Source organism: Hippoglossus hippoglossus, chromosome 11 (assembly GCF_009819705.1).
Source record: "Hippoglossus hippoglossus isolate fHipHip1 chromosome 11, fHipHip1.pri, whole genome shotgun sequence".
NCBI lineage: Eukaryota > Metazoa > Chordata > Actinopteri > Pleuronectiformes > Pleuronectidae > Hippoglossus > Hippoglossus hippoglossus.
This window is the reverse complement of record NC_047161.1, coordinates 19,978,853-19,994,181: the sequence shown is the minus strand read 5'-3', so window position 1 is coordinate 19,994,181 and position 15,329 is coordinate 19,978,853. Positions and strand designations below refer to the sequence as shown.

The following is a 15,329-nucleotide window of genomic DNA, read 5'->3' as shown; positions in this document are numbered from 1 at the left end:
TCACCAATTTGTTGTTGTTCTTGTTGTAGTTCAGCTTTTTACAAATGACAGCTCAACTCTAATGGACTGGAAGGTCAGATAAAGACATAAAGCCAACAAATCAAGTTATTGTCTATGACAAAGTAATCACGCAAACCTTAACACAGCAGAGAAAAGTCTGCAAATTGTGATAAAACTGTGACACATTTCTAATGTTATGAAATGCACAACACAAACTCTGAAGTAGACTGGCACTAAGTAGAGCGCATATTTCCATCAAGCTCCAACTGTCCCCTTAAATTCATTCAAGCTGCACAGCACAGTCATAGATAACATTTTTCATAAATGTGCCAGAATCCATGATTTACATGCTGGGAACCCTAACCCTAATAATGTTGAAAAAAAACCAATGTGTTAAAGACAAAGAAATGACTGGATCTTCCCTCCGATCCGGATCTGCACCAAAATGGAATGGATTCCTTGCTGACACATACCTTATGATTCGATCAAGTTTCATCGAAGTCTGTTTAGTACTTTTTGTGTAATTTTGCTGACAAACAAACAAACAAACACATAAACCAACCAACAATATAAATGGACAAGGTAGAAAACACAGTCTTTGGTGGAGGTAATAATAAAAAAACCTGGGGAGTAGAGGTTCTAAAGTCATTTTGTGGCGCTGTGCTGTATTAATAACTGTAACAATAATTATACAAGTATATCCTATGTTGTTATGACATAATCCACACGTTTATTTGTATATTAAGTTCATTTTAATATTAGTTTTGTTGGACATAACAGTTTGGCACTTCATGAATTTTAACTATCCTTCTACTTCATACTATTGGATGTTCTGATACTGCCCTCTGCTGTTGTGCTGCACGTACAACACTAGTCTGCTCGTAACCAGTCAGTCATGGACTGTGAAATGACTCATAGATATGAGTGTTTTTATATTTGTACTGTGACCTGTCAGTCCAAGATGAGTACATGCTGGAAGAGGTCAGAGAACATGATCCATGTTAACACTTGTCTGTTCTGGAAAATAACATTTGCGGCCTGACATCACAGAAAACGTCTAATTTTCTCAAACGTTCTCCACAAGTGTTCGGTCTCCCTCCTGACTTTGACTCTGAGGATTTCTCTGAGAAGACCCTGCAGAGGCTGTTACTGCTGATCAGTCCTCAGGTTATTGGTCCTTCTCTTTAGCGCCACCATCAGGTCAAATTTCAAAAAAGCCGTTTAGAACTTCTTTAGGCATGACAATTAGACTACATGATTATAGGTAATAACATTGTTTCTGATATTTATAGCCTACATGTCCAATATACTTTTTTTTATATTTGGCAGCTAGACGTATGCCCTATAACCAATCTAGTCCTTTTTCCCATTGTAATCTTTAAGGTGACATTAAAGTCAGTTTTTCACTTACCTAAAAGCGATTGCGCTCCTATGTGCTGACTGACAGTTTCCCTGATCTGGATCCACACCAACATTTAAGGGGTTCCTCTATGACCTATACCACATCCCCTTCCACCAAGTTTCATGCAGATCCATCCACACATTTTTGTGTAATCCTGCCATCAAACAAACAGACGCAGATGAAAACATAACCTTGATGGAGGTAACACTGCAGGTTTTCCCTTTTAAAATATAAACCATCCTACCAGTTTATCTTGGTAAACTCTAAGTCTCCTGATTATATCTGTGCAAAGCAGATCATTCATTCCCATATCATGCCTTTTGAAAAGAAAACATATTAGTATGGATGATGATGAGGGAGATCTTGGATGACCGATTATCTGGTCAGCCATACACCGTTACAAATCGAAGATGAAGAACGTTATTCTGTGCTGATTTGCGGATGTTCAATATATTTAAATTCAATTTTATTTGTATAGCGCCAAATCATACATTATCCCAAGGCTCATTACATGTCGAGACCTTACAATAGAGAAACATTTAACTCCACGACTGTTTTTCACCATTTTTGCTGCAGCAACTGAGTTAAAAAATGTGAGAGGAGTTTCTGAATCTGAAATCATGTGTGCAGCTGTGTGTAACTGTTGTGTTGTATTCATGGGAAAGAAAATGAAAGTTTGCAACTCCTGAAGCATTTTTCTCTGTCTTCAAATGTAGTGATACACGTGTTTGACTATTTTCTGCAACGACAAAGTCCATCCTCACAGGCGTGCAGTTTTTTTTTTTTGCACCAATACCTTCATACTGATCTTGTCTGCTGTGAGAGCTCTATCACAATAAGACCCGACAAGGAAGAGATGACATCACATTAACATTTTAGATTTGGTGGATGAACTCAAGTTAACACTAATGAATAATGTACTATTCAAGCATCACAGCAATGTCCTGCATTAACTGTGTTAAAATGCTTTGACCTACTAACTAAAATATCTTTTGTCATAATAAGACATAGTAAGTAGTACATCACATACAAAACTGATGCGATCAATAATCTGTCAATATAGATGGAAATCGTTAAAATGACATTTCACCATTTTAGAGGTAGACTTTCTTTATAGAGCGAACACTCCTCATTTGCATTTCCCTTTCGTGAACCTTTGTGGAAAGAAATAATTATGGTTTGCATTTTCCATGAGCAGATTTTCAGGCAGAAATAAAATGTTGTCGAGATTCAGTAACAGATGTGGAGGATACATTTGTCAGGTCATGTGTAGACAAAGTAAAGTCAACACCAAACCCAGTGACAGTAACTAATAAATGAATCCTTCGCTCTCAATAGGAAAATACTTGAGTTTCCAAGTAAATGTATCATCCTGCAGAGAGGATGAGGGAAAACATGGCTGAATGAACCCGCTGCCTACACCAAGCCAAAAATGTTCTGTTGCCCTCTAGTCACTGACTCCTCTTGTAGTGGAGCTCCAGATAAGATGTTAGACAGACCTTCATAATACAAAGATTCAGGTTATATAAGGATGCCAAGTTTACTTACTGACGGGTGACACATTTTGAAGCATAAAACCATTTTGTGTTTTTCTTCATCACAAAACGTAATTTGTTTGTTTTTGATTTGCTGTTATGAATTACACAAGTACCCAGAATTCCCTGCTTTCTTTGCAATTGAGCTGTGGCATTTTTACATGGTCCTAGACTGACGTCTGTGACAAATGTGTGTAGTTCTACACAAACAAACACACGACTCCCAGCAGTGAAGGTAGCCATGATGCGTTTATGTACAATGATGATGATGATCTGTAGAAGTGAACTTCTTTATCTGACAATGAGCTGATAACATCCTAGTGGGTCTGTGTAAATGTAAATTCACGCTGGTTAAATTCAGGCTTCATATGAACACAGCTCTTATTTCACTCTGTGCTGCCAGTTTCAGTTTGGCTGAAGCAAACGCGGATGTTGCCAACAGAGCCACTTCTGATCCTATAAACTGAAAAATGATCTACTGACTGCAGAGGAGTTTCATCTCACTCACTCTGGCAAAAGTCCAGAAATCATTTATGGCCAAAACATCCAAAAGCTGCTTGAGAAAGTGAGTTATTCGTATTTGCAAATAGTAGGCTGCAACTTGGTTCAATCATTATTGTTCAACACATTTCTTCATGTGACTTCTTAGTAGATCGTGGCTACAATGTTTTATATATATGTGTGTGTGTGTGCAACACATTCATATGCATGAATATGTATGTGTATGATACATATCATTCTGTCAGTAATATACGTATTGAACATTAGTGTACATTATCTATCTATCCATCTATCTATCTGTCTCTCTGTCTGTCTGTAACTCTCTCTCTCTTTGTCTGTCTGTCTCTCTGTCTGTCTGTCTGTAACTCTCTCTCTCTTTGTCTGTCTGTCTGTTACTCTCTCTCTCTGTCTTTCTGTCTGTAACTCTCTCTCTCTCTGTCTTTCTGTCTGTAACTCTCTTTCTCTCTTTGTCTGTCTGTCTGTCTGTCACTCTGTCTGTCTTTCGATAGATATCAGTAGATCGATGTCTATCTACAGAAACACACACCTGAGCTCAAGCTGTTCTGGAATACTTGGAGTGTTACACGAAGGGCAGAGCTCAAGCCTGCAGGGGGCGCCATCATACTACTGACCCTCTGTCAGAGGGGATGTCTGTCTCGTCTCTCTGGGCCTTGCTGTAAATTGAGGTTACCTGATCTGCATGGAGGAATCCTCAGTATGGGAGAGTGGAAACAGTAAAGATTTACCCAGGGAATGAACATGTGTCTTAAGTGTTCCATTAATACACAGATTCAAGCAGCTCTTGGTAGCTCAGCTAAGCAGCAAGAAAAAAAGAAAACATGAAATCCTATTTAAAGCGTATATCTATGTGAACTTAGAATCTTTGGATAACACATTTAAAGTCAGCTCTAAAGATTAAATGCTACATTTCTCATCCCAATCCTTTCAATACATTTCTACTAATGTGATAAAGCTTAAATGAGAAAGATATTCAGACGATTAGCGTTGGAGTCCGTCTGTGGCAAACTGAATGGAATAGAAGTGGTTTAAGGGGTAAACACTTGCGTGTAAGGTCCAAATCTTTCACACTGCATTTCAGGACAAAAAGCAGGTCATGAAGTCCGAGGGCCTCTCCGTAGACCTCTGTGATGTAACTGTGTGGCACAGACCAGAGCAGGGCTATTAAACCATTTCTAAAGATCTGCATGTTCCCTGGAGCACGGTGACCTCAATCAAATAAGAAAACACCAGGACTCGAGAGCGATGCAGTTCTTTTCAGTGTCCCACATCAGTGTGGAGTCTGTTATTAAAAGAAAGGTTTGTTGAATAGATTGATTCACCAAACTGTTTAACCTACTTACTGTCACTTTGAGCTGAAGCACTTGAACATGCACAGCAAAGGAGTGATTGAGTGTATGCCTGCAAATGTTGGTTAGATATTAGTATATTAATCTAAAGCTTGTTTTTGTTTGTATATATGTATATATATATATATATATATTTTTTTTTTTTACAATTTGTTGTTATTGGTTATTGAATGTATATTGATGGGCACAAATGGCAAGCTGTTGCAAATCCATCTGTTTACAATGAATTTTAGAAGCAGTTGATAATAAAATCATAGCAACTCTTTCCTAAACATACAAGCTTTAGCTCTAGCTGCAGGCTGGTAGGACAAGTTTCACATTTAAAATAAAGACCAAAAAAAGCAAAAAGAAAAAACATACTCTTATCAAAAAGCAGCTTTAGAGCTTGGGAAACAAGAGAGAAATATTCAGTTGTGATTAATTACATTTTCAGCGTCATGGGAGAATTTGGGCTGGTGAGGTTAAAGAAAACGCTTCATAGTTACCCAGAAAATACAATTTGATTTATTTTTTGAAAGGGGTACAACATTTGAATGGCATAATTTGATGAAAATCAGGTCATCTGATCCTTCCAAACTACACAAACATATCTGAGAGTATTTCATGTAGAAAAGGACTAAAGAAATGTGACGTGATAATTGACTTAGTATTTGAAAGTCGTCAGACCAGGGCTGAGTTTATTAAAAGGCATCAAATGTGACACGTAATCAGCCAACTTACTGGTTCTTAACCGAAGCTAAAGTATTCGTTGTTATTCACATATTATCAGTTCATCTGTATTTTCCACATGTGTACAATGACCAACAAATACTGTATGATCTCAGATAGGCTTCCTCAGTATAATATCACTTCCAGTAGCAGTCTCTTCATGTTTAATTTCATACTTCTTAAAATTGGTGAAGACTGTTGTATATATTAAAAAAGCATGGATAAATCATCATCGAAAGTCACTGTGGTTGATGAGCAGTTGAGAAAACAGCAGTGACCTCTGCCGTGACACCTCATCTCCAGCACAGAGGAAGACGGCAGCTCACACGCGCACGAAGCGGCCTGACGTACATAATTTAAGAGCACAGCCTTCATGGGCTCTGCAGCTGAGACGTTATCTTCCTCTCCACTCACAGGCCTCTGATGAGTCCGGCCCCTTATGTATGGATACTGCACTTATTTGCATAAATGATTATTATTCAGACACAGCAGGAGCATCTATTAATTTGTCTTTATTTCATTTACATATAGAAAATGGTTGGCACATTTCTTGAATTAGTACATTATTTTGTCTGAACATTTGTGTCGTTCTATGACTTACCAGTCACTATTGTACACTGATAAACGGAAACGCAAAAGGCAGTCTTGGCGCTTCTTCACATTCATCAGGACGCTCTTTAATTCCATGTCACAACAAGACAGAGCAGGATCCAGACAGGACAAAGTCATTCTAATGTCATCCACCACAGTCTCACTGTGGATGTCGTCACCGCTCATGTTTGGGCATAATGTCTCTTCTGTCCACCGCCACCATACCAGGCCTGCTCAGCTCCTTAGGGGACACGTCTGCATAAAACTCAGCCACCACAGGACAGTGATCTGACGCCACGCCGCCCCATGACCAGTTATCTGGGATCCAGGGGTTGGTCAAGCCCTCCCGCACGACCATGCAGTGGCCTGTCGGAGGGAAACACAACATGCACGTGAGACTTCATGACAGCTCTAGTATCATACTGATGATGTGTTTACACTCTGAGGCTTGATCTGACAAAAGCTGTTGCATTCTACATCCAACTCACATGAAACACAGGAAGAAAATCAGGAATCCTGCACTGAAAAGTAGTGGGAGACTTAACTTGGGTCTGACTTGATTTGAACCTTAACTTAAAGTAAAATTCATTGAATCTAATCAGTTATGTAGGAAATGTACACAGCTTCAGAAAAACAAATCATAGTCATTTTAATGGTCAGTGTTCAGAGTCCTAAAAGACTTGAACTTGCCCCAAGGACTCAAGACTGGACCTGAATTTGTCTAAAATTAAATCAGTATTGACTTTAAATCCTTTTAGTTTGAATTTGACATAAGAATTTAGTTTACTTGTACTTGGAAAAACTGGCTTTGTCATTAGGGTTAGACCAACCCTAACTCTAATAACTCTTCTTGAAGAACTCAATTATCTTAAACTTGTTTCTACTGAAAGCAACACTCAGACACAGACTTGTCTCAATTGACTTTGACTTAAGATTTGACTTTGACTTTTCTCAAATGACTCAAATAACCTGGGACCTGACTTGAACTTTTCTACTATGACTCAGATTGAACTTGGTTGGCTCAGGAGGGAAAGTGGATTAACACGGGTTATCCCAAGCTCCAACTGTCTGCATGCCAAAGTGTCCTTGGGCAAGATACTGAACCCAAAACCCCCCCCAAAAAACCAAATTATTTGTGACTAAAATAAAGTGACTTGGGAATTGAAGCAGGCTTTGATTTAAGACTTGACTTGGACCTGTTATGAGAACTTAACATTTCAAATATTAAGCTTGACCACCATTTAAAAACAACCATAGTGTACACCTACCAGAACAGAGCTTCTTGAGGGAGCGGCTGACCCAGATGTTGTCGAGGCATTGGGTGCCCTGTGGTGAGCGGGTGCTGATGTTGGTGAACTGGGTGGATGGTATCAGGGCACAGAGTTTCTCTTTTCTCAGTATGTCCAGCTCGGAGCTCTGAGGGGGGGAGCCGAAATCTCCCAGCACCACCAACTCCTTCTCAGCTGCACAGAAAGACACGGAGAGTAATGAATGAAATTCTCATAATTTACAATCACGCAGAGCTGGGAATAGAGCTGTCATCTCCCTCAATAGTAAAGCGGTTGGTCAATATTCTCTCCTCTGACCAATTCTCATTGATCATTGTCTTTGTTACAATTATAAGGAGAAAAGAACTACACCAATAGCCTTCCAGGATGAATCAATTATTCTACACATTGAGAGACTAAGTGGACGTTAACTTATTTGAAGTTTAGCTGTGTGAATCCACCCAGTGTGTGACTCGTGAGCTGTAAAGTCTGGAAACGCAGATCTTGGCTGGGATGTGACAGACTGACCTTTGAGTGTCTCCTGGATACTCGGCGAGAGGCGCTGACATTTGACTTCTTCTGTGTTGTGGTTCTTGCCGTTGGACTCTCCTGGTGAAGCTGCGGCCTGCATGTGCACATTCACCACTGACAGTTCATATGAACCAACCTGATGGAAAAAAAACATCATATGATTCTGGTTAGACTTTATTAGACTTTATTAGACTTTATTAGACTTTATTAGCCTTTATTAGCCTTTATTAGACTTTATTGGCCTTTATTAGCCTTTCTGGACCCCCAACGGGTCCGGACAGGCTTGGGTCTTGGAGGAATGAAACACCTCTAACTAATAATAACAATAATAATAACAGTAAAAAAAGCTGGGGTTGAAGACTGTGAAATATGGTTACAATTCCAGGGAAAAGCTGCTAAGTTACAGAGTCAAGATGCTTTAATCAGGAATGAACTTCTCATGTGCAGCTTTTCAGAAAGTCCCCATGGAGCAGATTCAGATATTCAACCACCAGACAGTCTGAACATCTTCTTTTATTACATTCCAAAAATGTGCTCAAATTCTCATTTAGATATGAAATGGAATGTGGAACAGTTCTATCATCAAACCATTCTTCATCTGTTCCCTTTAAAAAGATTATCGTGTTCGGAGGTTTTACCAGGAAATATTTTTGATTCCTTTTTTCCTTTCATTTCTGTTAATCCTGCAATTATTTAAATTAATTATATAATTATTATTTATATATTATGTATTATAGTTTAGTGTTCCTCATGCTGTATGTTGAGGTCTGAGCCCTCAGCGTCCACCCTAACCTCTCTTGCATATTGTTTAACATTGTATACAGTGTGTGTATGTGCAACCCATCTTTTAGTAAAACACTGTAAAAGAAAAAAAGTATTATTGCTTGCTAAAGCCCATATCGGCTTCGTATGTTGGCAGAAATAGTTAATCTCAACATTCCAGTATGTTTGTAAGTCATGAAATCATTACTCACAATAAAGTGAGCCAGGTAGAGGAGAGGGTAGGTGTGATGCCCATTGCCATTGACAACAGGAGCGTCCAAGACAGAAGCGTCCTTCAGGTCAATACCGGACGAGCTGTCCCACAGAAAACCAGAGTAGCTCACTCCCTGGGAACAGAGGATCATGGGAACTGGAGTCAGTTATATATGTGTTTAGGTATTTTTGATGACTTATGAAACAACCAGTCTCTATACCATTACTAACAAAGTTAATCTAGAAAAAGTAGATACATTAATGAATATGACGTTTTTTGTTCGGCCAGTTTTAGTGACCATAAAAAAGTTTAGGAAGCAACCTAATGTGCATTTGACAAATCAATCAGTTACTTTTCCTATTTGTTCATTTTTGTTAAAAACAAACCAAAAAAAAGAAAAATGCAGATGAAAGCACTTCGTAGTATAAAGCTCACCTCGCTCAACTATATCACCAAAATGGAAGTGAGTGATTCACCTCATTTCAGTTTTCCCTTTACATCACAGATTAGCGCCTACCACAGATAGATGTCCTTAACTATGCCTCGGCCATCTGTCCAAAATAACAAATCACAAGCTCTTTGGGTAGAATCACAATCTGAATCACGAATCTCTCCACAGATTTCACTAAACTCATATGATCATAGGACTATTTGTGCATGTATGGCTGCCTGGATGCAAAGCCACTCACTTCAACTCAAAGCTAAAGGTTCAACTTGTTCTGTTTCGTTTTGTGTCCTGTGAAAGGACTGAAACTCAACTGTTCAGAACGTCAGCTGTGGACGATAGTTCTAGTCCTGCTCAGTTGAGGGGACTGGGAACTGGTACATGTGCCATCACACCAAGCACAACAAGGATGCAGAGAAAAACAAGGACTACCGCTGCTAGCTGCAGTTAGCGAGTCAACTTTTAATGAAACAATCGGTATGATTAATCTGAAGTGTAGATTATATGCTATATTAAGATTAGTTATAACTTTATTTATAGAGCACTTTTCAACAAAAGGACATTTAAAATTTTCTTTCTAAAGAAATAAACCTGCTTTGATGATTGATCCATAACATTTGTTGACTCACCTTACTGGAGTGTCCCGTGGGTTTTTCAGACACGACACTTTTCCACAGCCCTCGTGGCCACTTCCACTTCCGTATGCTGGCCAGTGTACCTTGGTTTAATTCCACACAGAACTGCATGAGAACATAAAGAGAGAAATTACTGTCAGCACTACACGTCATCATCTAAAAAAACCTGCAAAACCTTCTCAGTCGAACCACAGTGTTTTCTTAAGTACCACGAGTATCATGGCCACTTTGAAAATAAAATTCTACGATGTTTTGTTAAATTACAACTTTATCCTTGTAATATTAAAAGTGTCTTCTCAATTACAACTTTATTTTGATAATATTTTGTAATATTTTTCACAATACTACGACTTTTTTCTCGTTATACTACGACTTTGTTTTTTGTTAAATTACTACTTTTCTTGTTATACAACGACATAAATTATGATTTATTTTCCTCTGATCCTATACAGCTTTAATCTAAGAATTTTCTTTTCTTCAACATGGCCATAATACTCTGTAATACAAGTGAGGCACCTGCAAAAGATCACTTGTAAGTCAGGTTAAACCTTTAAGTAAAATAATTCAGTTGTACATAGCAACTACAACTTTGAAATAAAAAACATAAAAAAAAAGGAATACTGTGATTACAGGCCTATGGGAAGTATAATGTAGATCTTCCAAATAAAGCTAGCCCTTCTAACATATGTTTATAGAGCTGTAGTCACACCTGACATGTGGTCTTTCATTCGTGTTTATTAAATTAATTAATTAATTAATTAAATTATTAGCTAAATCCTATCTGTCTATTGCACACATCGGAATTTAAGAACTTCCTGGCTAAAAACTGATGCAACACCATATGGTCCTGTTGGTGCCAAGAAAATTGTGAGATGATATGAGAATCAGTGCACGATAAACAGCTAAAGAAGAAAGAAAGAGAAGCCTGAATAGTGAGGACACGGCAAAGTCAAATTGATCTGATGGTTAAATGTCAACACTGTTTTATCTCTGCCTCCATTCATAATCAGTGTGAAATACATGACACAGTGAAGTAAATAGGGAGTAGTGTTTTTAATTTTAACACTTTGGGGCAGATTAACCGCAGCAAAAACATGTTTGGCTCAACAGTCTAACTGCCACTGAAAAACAATACAGAGTTCAATGAACTCAAATAGCCTCCTGTCTAAGAGGAAATACAAGGAGCAAGAGGAAGCCTCTTATGTCAACATCACAGAGGGATCTCTAAACCAACAGAGGAATGATATTGTAAAATCAGCAGGTAAATATGACTCTGTTTTTCCACTGAAGAAGATTCTCATAAAGGCTCAAGTTGCTGTTCATGCAGCAAGTGGCTCTAAATTTAAACTGAGAGGCTCCCTGTGGGACGCTGGGAGAGTGAGAGGAACCACACCTATGAGCACGCGCGCGCGCACACACACACACACACACACACACACACACACACACACACACACACACACACACACACACACACACACACACACACACACACACACACACACACACACACACACACACACACACACACACACACACACACACACACACACACACACCAGTCTAAAAGGACCCCAATTAATATTTAAAGTGAAAATATGCAACATTTAAATAATATCTTCTGCTGTAAAGCACAAGTCTTATTAAGTTTACTACATAAACATGATGGGACTGACTCTTACCCCCGCCAAGGCGGTCAAGTTTTGCGTCTATAGGGATCACCACGAACCAGATAAAGGAACTTTTTTCACTTTCTTGAACCTTGTGAGAGATGACGTTTTTCAACATTTTTGTCACTTTCTAAAGAAATAATACAGAGATCTTGATGAAAACAATGCATATTTAGGGAGTTGGTCTCTATGAGTGTGTGTAATGAGGTGTAGCTTGATTGAATCATAGGGGGCTGTTGGGCCTTAGTGGAGGTATGCGCTCTACTGAGTGCCATTCTAGTTCTTTTGGCAAAACCTAATGACCCATGTTATCCCAGAATGGTCTGACAAGGCTCCAAAGAGATTCTTGTGATGTAACAGAACAGTAACCCCTTAAATGTTTAGTGCTGTTAAGGACAGCTGATCATGGAGGAAACTCTGTGAGAGTCAGGACTCCTTGATTTATTTGGTCTTAGAAGCTATTCCTCAAAATCCTGCGTTATGGCCACACTTTGTCACCCTCTACTGCAGTGGTCGCCAACCCGCCGTTTGCGATCTACTGGTCGATCTCCCAGTCTTCACTGTCGATCCCCCAACTCTCTGGACTCACTGGCTGTCGTCGCGCCGCAGATCAGCTGTGTGTCGGTTGTCTGTTTTTCACACGCGCTGTGTGTCTGCTACTGGCGGTGGAGTTGCAGGTTTATCTCCTGCATTTCCTTCAAGAACAAGTTGGTTCATGTACTAAAGTAAATGTCAGGACTCTGAGGTATGAATATGCGCATCTTTCTGTCGATAACAATCAAAGCCCTGTTGGAACAAATGAGTGGATTCAGAAGGTGAAACACTGGAGTGCTTTTACTTTGAAACGGGTTCAGAAAGTGTTGTAAATACATTTGTGTCATAGAGAGATAAATATTGTGGTTCACAGCAGAATAAACAGAGAAAATAATCTTTCACCTGAGTTTTAATGTTTATCTGATGAATTTATGTCACAAACAAATGGTTGCAACACTTTCTGTATGCCTTTTCAAAAATAAAAGCACTCCAGCGTTTCTGTTGATCCATTCCCTTGTTTAAAAAGGGTTTTTTAATGTGAAATATTTGCAGGAGCGGAAGATGCTCCTGCTGTGTAGTACTGGTATTTATTTGAGTACAAGGGACTTCTTTCATACAGGGCAATAATCATATTTGTGGCCATATTCAAATCAAAGCCTATATGTACAAACATTGTGCTGCAGTAGCAGCTCCTCTGCAGAACATGTTGTGGAACTGAGAAGCTTCATATTGTGCATTGTAAATATGAATGATATTAATTTGAATATTGTGAATTGAATAGAAAAAGTCGCACAACTGCCCTTCTTTGTGTATAATTATTTCTTTTACATTCAGCCTTTAACAGAAATTGCAAAAAATTATAAATATGACCCTCCTAAGTGGGGTTTTTTGGAAGATATCAGGGTGATAGATCTCGGCTTACATTTGGAATTAAAAAGTGATCTTGGGCTCGAAAAGGCTGGTGACCAAAAAGGCTGCTCTACTGGGTACGTCCAGCAGGATAATGCCCCATGTCACATAGTAAAAGTCTCAAACTGGTTCGGAAACATGAGAGTGAGTTCAGAGAACTTCAGTGACCTCCTCAGTCAATTCAGTGGAACCTTTGTGATGTGTAATTGGCAGCATGAATATGCAGCTGATAAATCTGTAGAAATGATGTGATGCAGTCATGTCAACAGAGGAAAGTTTCCATCTTCTCGTGATATCAATAACATGAAGAACTGAGGTTGTTTTAAGAGCAAAGGCAGGAATACTAATTCCAGTATTAGTATTGTTTTTTAATTAAGTGCTATGTGGATGTAAGTTGTGAATGGCAGGAGGGGCCCCCAGGACAAAAATACCAAGTTGCCTCGAGTTCCCATCAAGCATTGTGTACAGGGCAAACTATAAATAGTAACTTTATTATTTTTCCAGACACTCAAAAAAAAAAAAGTCTGGCAAATGTCAACGTGAGAACATAAGAAAAAAACACCACCCCAAATTAGGAATTTAGGAATGTTTTCAACTAAATAACTAAATCAGTGTGAACAAATAATTATTTTCCCCATTAAATTATTTTTTTTCACGGCCTTAAATTGTGAAAAAGAATAAACCATACATTCCATTTAACCATGCTGCTGACAAAGGAATGTGAAACTACACAAGTTATTCATCAGGGGAATAAGTGTAACTGAAGAATACCTGCATAATCAAATTTTCAAATGAATCATAGCAGCTCAATCACATCACACTGTCACTGTAGATATCACACTGTATCAATGTTAACTTTAAGTAGGAACTGAAGCTGGGTCGTTGTGGCCACATGAGTTGGTTAGACAGTTGTTTTTATCCCGTTGTAATATTATATTTGACATCATTTCAGCAATGCTGGTTAACTTTGGCTGGGGTGAGTTATCTGCACATGCTGTAAATAATATGTAGCCTTGCATCAATGTGAAACAAAATAAATCGAGAAAACATTTCTCAATCAACTGTTAACAACATCTGTTAACATACGTTGGCTTGTTTACCTGATCAAACAATGTTACCTTATTTGTATTTGATATCATTTTACAATGACTTTCTCCCTTAACTCGCTCTTAGTTTTTTTATCTTCCTTTGGCCGGCCTTCGTCCAGACAATTCTATGGAATAGTTAAATGTTGTGTTAGCCATTTTTTAACAGCACAAAGCAGTTAACTAATGTGAAGATTAATGGATTTTAAAGATACAGCAGGTTTGTGAACAATACCTGTGATTTTGTATTATACAGTTAACAAGACTAGGTTTGGCTGAACTGCGTTCGGTCCATGTGTGAAGTTGAGGACATTGTTAAAAACAGTTTTCTAACTCTGACTACTCTCTATGGAGAGTAGCTAAGTCCTGCCCAACCTTGTGCTCATTGGCAGTACTGGCTGCTCTCTTTTGTGGAAAGTAGCAAAGGTCAGAAAAGTCAGAAAATCTAGTGACAAAGTTGGCAGCACTGATGACGAAATAGAAACTATTGGCGTAAAAGCATTGTTAAAGGACCAGCGACCAATGGCCAGTAAGTCACAGACAGTAGAGTTTCTAAGGCTGGACTCACTTTTGCTGCCAGGCCAAAAAAATAAGAATTATTCCACCTGATGCAGCGAGTTGAGATAACGTAACTTTCAGTCTTTTGTTGAATCAGGTTTCAAAAATTGTGACCCATCATGCAACTCAATAGCATATATGGTCAGACCCTGCCTAGTAAACAGCTTACTGTCAAACTCCACACCGACAGTTCGTAACACAGGTTTTGTATGAAAAAAAGTGTTGTCTCCTTTAAGTGTTTACGGCCTTCTACATAGCAGAACAATGGTGAGGAGGTTTGACATCCTCTGACTGCTGATTACCATTCATTCTAGTAATCAGCTAATTAAATACTTGGCAGTGAGGACTTCAAACTGTATTGTTGCGGCTTTTCCTGTCCCTGGTCTGGCCCCGGTGCCACAGTGGGACTCGACCAGGTGACTCCTCCAGGTCTGGGCTCACTGCCAGGACCTTAACTACATGATGTACCTGCACTTTGGTCGTCACAGGTTGAAGTATGAGTCCCTTTTGTGTTTAGGTCAAATGATAATTCATCCTTTTATGTGAATGGCCCTATGTCATCTGGGGACTGTGACTGAAAGTATATCATGTTGGGGTGTATCCTGGCAGTGTGA

At 38.8% G+C, this 15,329-nt stretch overlaps 1 protein-coding gene across 2 annotated transcripts in view; it reads right to left on the bottom strand.

Annotated features, from left to right (window-relative positions):
• Positions 1 to 6,001: 6,001 nt before the first annotated feature.
• The window catches only part of eepd1 (endonuclease/exonuclease/phosphatase family domain containing 1), a 33,204-nt gene continuing 23,876 nt past the window's right edge, over positions 6,002 to 15,329 (bottom strand). For both annotated transcript variants that reach the window (XM_034600105.1, XM_034600106.1), the window contains exons 4-8: positions 9,954 to 10,064; positions 8,878 to 9,012; positions 7,901 to 8,039; positions 7,373 to 7,567; positions 6,002 to 6,470 (exon numbers count right to left, since the gene is read on the bottom strand). In XM_034600105.1, the coding sequence (XP_034455996.1) occupies positions 6,280 to 6,470; positions 7,373 to 7,567; positions 7,901 to 8,039; positions 8,878 to 9,012; positions 9,954 to 10,064 (771 nt within the window). In that variant the 3' untranslated portion in view covers positions 6,002 to 6,279. The remainder of the gene's footprint in view (positions 6,471 to 7,372; positions 7,568 to 7,900; positions 8,040 to 8,877; positions 9,013 to 9,953; positions 10,065 to 15,329) is intronic.